This window comes from Dermacentor andersoni, chromosome 4 (assembly GCF_023375885.2).
Source record: "Dermacentor andersoni chromosome 4, qqDerAnde1_hic_scaffold, whole genome shotgun sequence".
NCBI classification, from domain to species: Eukaryota; Metazoa; Arthropoda; class Arachnida; order Ixodida; family Ixodidae; genus Dermacentor; species Dermacentor andersoni.
Window position 1 is genome coordinate 116,910,562 of NC_092817.1, and position 5,460 is coordinate 116,916,021.

Here is a 5,460-nt window from a genome sequence, read left to right on the forward strand (position 1 = left end):
ATCATGGCGCAAGTCGTTAGATTGGTCCCATTTCCCGCGTAATTGCTCCGTTATTAGTTATGTTGCCGCTAGCGCACATTTTCAGGAGCAGGGAAATGAGTGGAATGCAGTTTGAGAGCCTAGCTGGCATACCGAATATTTGGAAACGCAATGGCGCGGATTTGCTAAAGCAGCATGTGATTTGCAGCGTCGTCGCTCTGACAGGCGCGAACAGCGAGCTAGGCGAACTTCTTTGAACATTCGGATAACCGAGTAATTATCAGCTCTGGAGCAAGTTTTCATAGAGTGCGCGAATATATGCATGAATATATCAGGCGGTTAGAGTTTGTTCACCGTTTTCTCCTTCTCGTTTAGTCGCTTTTACGCCATACGGGTTTCTTCTTGAAATCAATATTGCTCAAGTCAGGCAGTTTCGGTTTTTTTTTGGCTTGTTCAGCAGGCTGCCTAATGGCTGTATGTAATTTGGCGTGGAAAATGAGGCATGTCTCGTTGCTCGCTCGTCTATAACATACCTTAACAAAAGCGCGGCTAGAACCCAGCACGCTCTTACATGAAATTAAATGCATACGATTGCCATTTTCGCAAGGGATAAATTATTGTACATAGACCACTGTGAATCCCTTGACTCAATAGCACCTAAACGATTAAAATATACCCACTATTCTTATTTTAAATGTGGGCTTGACGGCGCTTTCCAAAAATAAGTGATTGCATTAGTACTTCCCTATTATGTACACCTGTAAGTTTTACACTCAGTAACTGCCGTGCCATAGTCCGTATACCTCAATAACAGTTAATGTTGATGCAGAAATTTGGATGTTTTACCATATACTCACACATTAAGGGCCACAGTTTTCAAGCGCACAGGAGAAATGTTCCCGCGCCACACGTTTTCATCAAAACCATGCCAACAAAGACTTTTCCAAAAGGATAGACAGTTGGGCGAGTTGGTACGATAACATGATTTTGGCTTCTAGCGCGAAGTGAAACACGGGCACAGAAAGGAGCAGACAGGACGAGTGCTAACTCTCAACTAAATTTTTATTAAAACGAAGAACATATATATAGGTGATTGCAAAAACCGTAGCAAAAGAACATGACAAGGTAAAAAGCATCAGTTTAACATATCAGGGGGTATCGAAGTCAAAGAACAAGAATTACTTCAGATTAGTACACGTATTGCGAAGGTACTGAAATTCGCAATCTAACAGAGACAACGAAGCATGACTGACGCAATTGTCTCCTAATCTTTTTATGTGGGATGCCTCGATAATTTCCCGCGTGGTTTGGCATCTGTGTCTAGAAAGAATTTTCGTGTCTTCAAAGAAAGGTTTGCAACCACAATCGAAACAATGTGCCGCTAAATGTGATGCATTGGGGTTGTTTAGTGAATGTTTGTGTTCTTTTAGTCTAATGTTAATGCACCTGCCACTCTGTCCAGTGTAAGCTTTCCTACACTCGAGTGGAATCTGGTAAACTATACCCGTGTTACAAGGTACTAAAGGGGACACATGTTTAACTCCGCAATCATCTTTTCTTTTTTTGCCTTCCTGTTCAAGTCTCCTATTTATCAAAGGGCACATGTTAGACAACTTGCGTGGGGCCGAGAAAACGGTACTGGCGTCATACCTATTGGCCACATTCCATAAACCATGGGATAATCTATGTATGTAGCGTACTACAGCAAACTTTGTTTCTTTTCTCTGTTTTTCTTGTTTCTTACCGGGGCTTTTTACCCATTTTACAAGTTTTTCGCAGGTTAGTGATAATAGATGCACTGGATAGCCAGCTTTTCCAAGCCTTTCTATCTGTTGTGAAAAACTTTGTTGCATATTGTGCGGACATGACTTAGTAATGGCAGACCTAAGAGTTGAATAAGCTATCCCCTGTTTAACAAGTTTAGAATGGCAAGCAGAATATTCTAGCAGTGGCTTCTTGGCCCTAGGCGAATAATGCCAACAGACATGCTCATCCTGGAACGTTAAGCACAGATCTAGAAACTGTAATTTGTTGTCCTGGATAATCTCTAGCGTGAAACCTAGGCCCCCACCACATTCCCTAAAAACTTTTAAAATATCAGTAGCTTTCTTGGTGTAGTTATCGCGAGAACAAAATACCAGATAGTCGTCTACGTATCTAAACGCATGCACCGCCAAATCCTCAAGATTGTTTTGTAGTTTTCTATTAATGCGACTTAGATAAATGTCACTCAAAACTGGCGCAACTTTAGAACCAATACAAACTCCCGATTTTTGTACATACATAGAACTACCCCATTTTACAACGGTATTCCCTAAGTAAAACAACAAAAGTTCTAAAAAAGATTCCACGGGCATCCCACAGTCCTGAGTAAACCGGAACTCATCATTGTTGAGCGTCAGTGCTTCTTTAACACAACGCAGTAGTTCCGATTGCGGAAGCGAATAAAAAAGGTCCTTAACATCAACACTGATCGCTGAGCATTTACCTGGATTATTTTCTGTTAGGAAGGCTACAATTTCTTCCGAATGTCTTATCAGGAAGGGGTCATCAAGACGAACTGAAGACAATACATTATGCAAAAAAGTTGAGACTGTGTACTGCCACGTTCCTTTTTCAGAAATAATGGCTCGAAAAGGAACTTCCGGCTTATGTGTCTTAGCACTAAAAAATATGTCGAGGTGGAGACCCTTGGTATGTTTAACTCCCGACGCGAGGCGCTCCAGACCAAATTTCTCAAGCAAGTCAATGGCAGTTTTTTTCACTTTCTTTAAATTGGTAATTTTTGGAACGAAATTTTTGTCAATAGCGGTTTTAGCTTTTTGTGCGTACAATTCTTGAGGAACAACAACAAAGAAACCTTCTTTGTCCGCAGTAACCAACCTAAGCTCATGCTTGACGAAAAACCGCGACACACCAGTTAGGTTGTCTGACTTATTGGACTGAGGTACAGTCCTCGCGATCACATCAACGCACTCAGTCACACACCTTGGTCGAAAGTCTTTAGTGACCCAACGAGAAATGGATCTAGACAGGCTGACCTTTTCCGGAGGTGACAGTTCAGGTTCACAGGCAAACTTTGGTCCCTTGCGCAGAGTGCTTTCGATGTTAGCTGGGAGTTGTTGACCGCCGAGCACAAGCACTTTTCCTTGGTCCCGCGTAGTCTTATTCTTTTTCGGTAACGAAAGACGAGCATGGGCCCATAGGAATTCCGTGGCCTGCTCTGCGATCCTAATCCATTCCCGAAAACATCGTCGTTGGCCTTCCGCAGATGGGGCTTTGCCGCACAAAACCAGTAGCCTGTCCCTGAAGAATTTAGTGCTAAGACACATAAGCCGGAAGTTCCTTTTCGAGCCATTATTTCTGAAAAAGGAACGTGGCAGTACACAGTCTCAACTTTTTTGCATAATGTATTGTCTTCAGTTCGTCTTGATGACCCCTTCCTGATAAGACATTCGGAAGAAATTGTAGCCTTCCTAACAGAAAATAATCCAGGTAAATGCTCAGCGATCAGTGTTGATGTTAAGGACCTTTTTTATTCGCTTCCGCAATCGGAACTACTGTGTAGTGTTAAAGAAGCACTGACGCTCAACAATGATGAGTTCCGGTTTACTCAGGACTGTGGGATGCCCGTGGAATCTTTTTTAGAACTTTTGTTGTTTTACTTAGGGAATACCGTTGTAAAATGGGGTAGTTCTATGTATGTACAAAAATCGGGAGTTTGTATTGGTTCTAAAGTTGCTCCAGTTTTGAGTGACATTTATCTAAGTCGCATTAATAGAAAACTACAAAACAATCTTAAGGATTTGGCGGTGCATGCGTTTAGATACGTAGACGACTATCTGGTATTTTGTTCTCGCGATAACTACACCAAGAAAGCTACGGATATTTTAAAAGTTTTTAGGGAATGTGGTGGGGGCCTAGGTTTCACGCTAGAGATTATCCAGGACAACAAATTACAGTTTCTAGATCTGTGCTTAACGTTCCAGGATGAGCATGTCTGTTGGCATTATTCGCCTAGGGCCAAGAAGCCACTGCTAGAATATTCTTCTTGCCATTCTAAACTTGTTAAACAGGGGATAGCTTATTCAACTCTTAGGTCTGCCATTACTAAGTCATGTCCGCACAATATGCAACAAAGTTTTTCACAACAGATAGAAAGGCTTGGAAAAGCTGGCTATCCAGTGCATCTATTATCACTAACCTGCGAAAAACTTGTAAAATGGGTAAAAAGCCCCGGTAAGAAACAAGAAAAACAGAGAAAAGAAACAAAGTTTGCTGTAGTACCCTACATACATAGATTATTCCATGGTTTAAGGAATGTGGCCAATAGGTATGACGCCAGTACCGTTTTCTCGGCCCCACGCAAGTTGTCTAACATGTGCCCTTTGATAAATAGGAGACTTGAACAGGAAGGCAAAAAAAGAAAAGATGATTGCGGAGTTAAACATGTGTCCCCTTTAGTACCTTGCAACACGGGTATAGTTTACCAGATTCCACTCGAGTGTGGGAAAGCTTACATTGGACAGAGTGGCAGGTGCATTAACATTAGACTAAAAGAACACAAACATTCACTAAACAACCCCAATGCATCACATTTAGCGGCACATTGTTTCGATTGTGGTTGCAAACCTTTCTTCGAAGACACGAAAATTCTTTCTAGACACAGATGCCAAACCACGCGAAAATTATCGAGGCATTCCACATAAAAAGATTAGGAGACAATTGCGTCAGTCATGCTTCGTTGTCTCTGTTAGATTGCGAATTTCAGTACCTTCGCAATACGTGTACTAATCTGAAGTAATTCTTGTTCTTTGACTTCGATACCCCCTGATATGTTAAACTGATGCTTTTTACCTTGTCATGTTCTTTTGCTACGGTTTTTGCAATCACCTATATATATGTTCTTCGTTTTAATAAAAATTTAGTTGAGAGTTAGCGCTCGTCCTGTCTGCTCCTTTCTGTGTCCGTGTTTCACTTCGCGCTAGAAGCCAAAATCATGAAAAACTTTTCCACCGAACGGTGTCACCGCGGTGGAATCATTGCACGCAAGTTTCAACCACAAATGAATCGATTTTTCAGCTCGTTAGGGTATTGAACTATTTCTGCCGGTCTCGTCGATTTATGTAGTCCATGAGACTGACACGCGAATACTTACTCATATGACACTCACCAGTCTTCCAGTGACAGCGATAACTCTTAGTTATATATTCAGTTTCAGGACATCTCAGAGTTGCGTAGCATCGGAGGCAGCTCCAAGACCCAAAGTACTTTCTACGAAGTCAATGGATGTAAATAACGTGTTTGGTTGAGCTGCTTGTCACTCTCGACAGCGTTACATAAAAGAACCAGGGGATAAATAACCATGTCTGGTCGTTGCTTTTGTGTTCCTGTGTCGCACTGTTAAAATTCTGCTGTTTACAAAAAGGTCACTGAAGCCTGAGATGCACCGACACTGCGGAAAAGGAATAAACCTTGGGG

The 5,460-nt window shown here is 41.8% G+C and overlaps 1 protein-coding gene across 1 annotated transcript; it reads right to left on the reverse strand.

The window, feature by feature from the left end:
• Positions 1-1,023: 1,023 nt before the first annotated feature.
• On the reverse strand, positions 1,024-3,311 carry LOC126537406 (uncharacterized). Its single transcript, XM_072287640.1, has 3 exons — positions 2,149-3,311; positions 1,704-1,941; positions 1,024-1,493 (listed from the first exon to the last, which is right to left on the reverse strand). Exons 1-3 carry the CDS (start codon positions 3,309-3,311, stop codon positions 1,158-1,160), a joined length of 1,737 nt encoding a protein of 578 aa, XP_072143741.1. The 3' UTR covers positions 1,024-1,157.
• Positions 3,312-5,460: the final 2,149 nt, after the last annotated feature.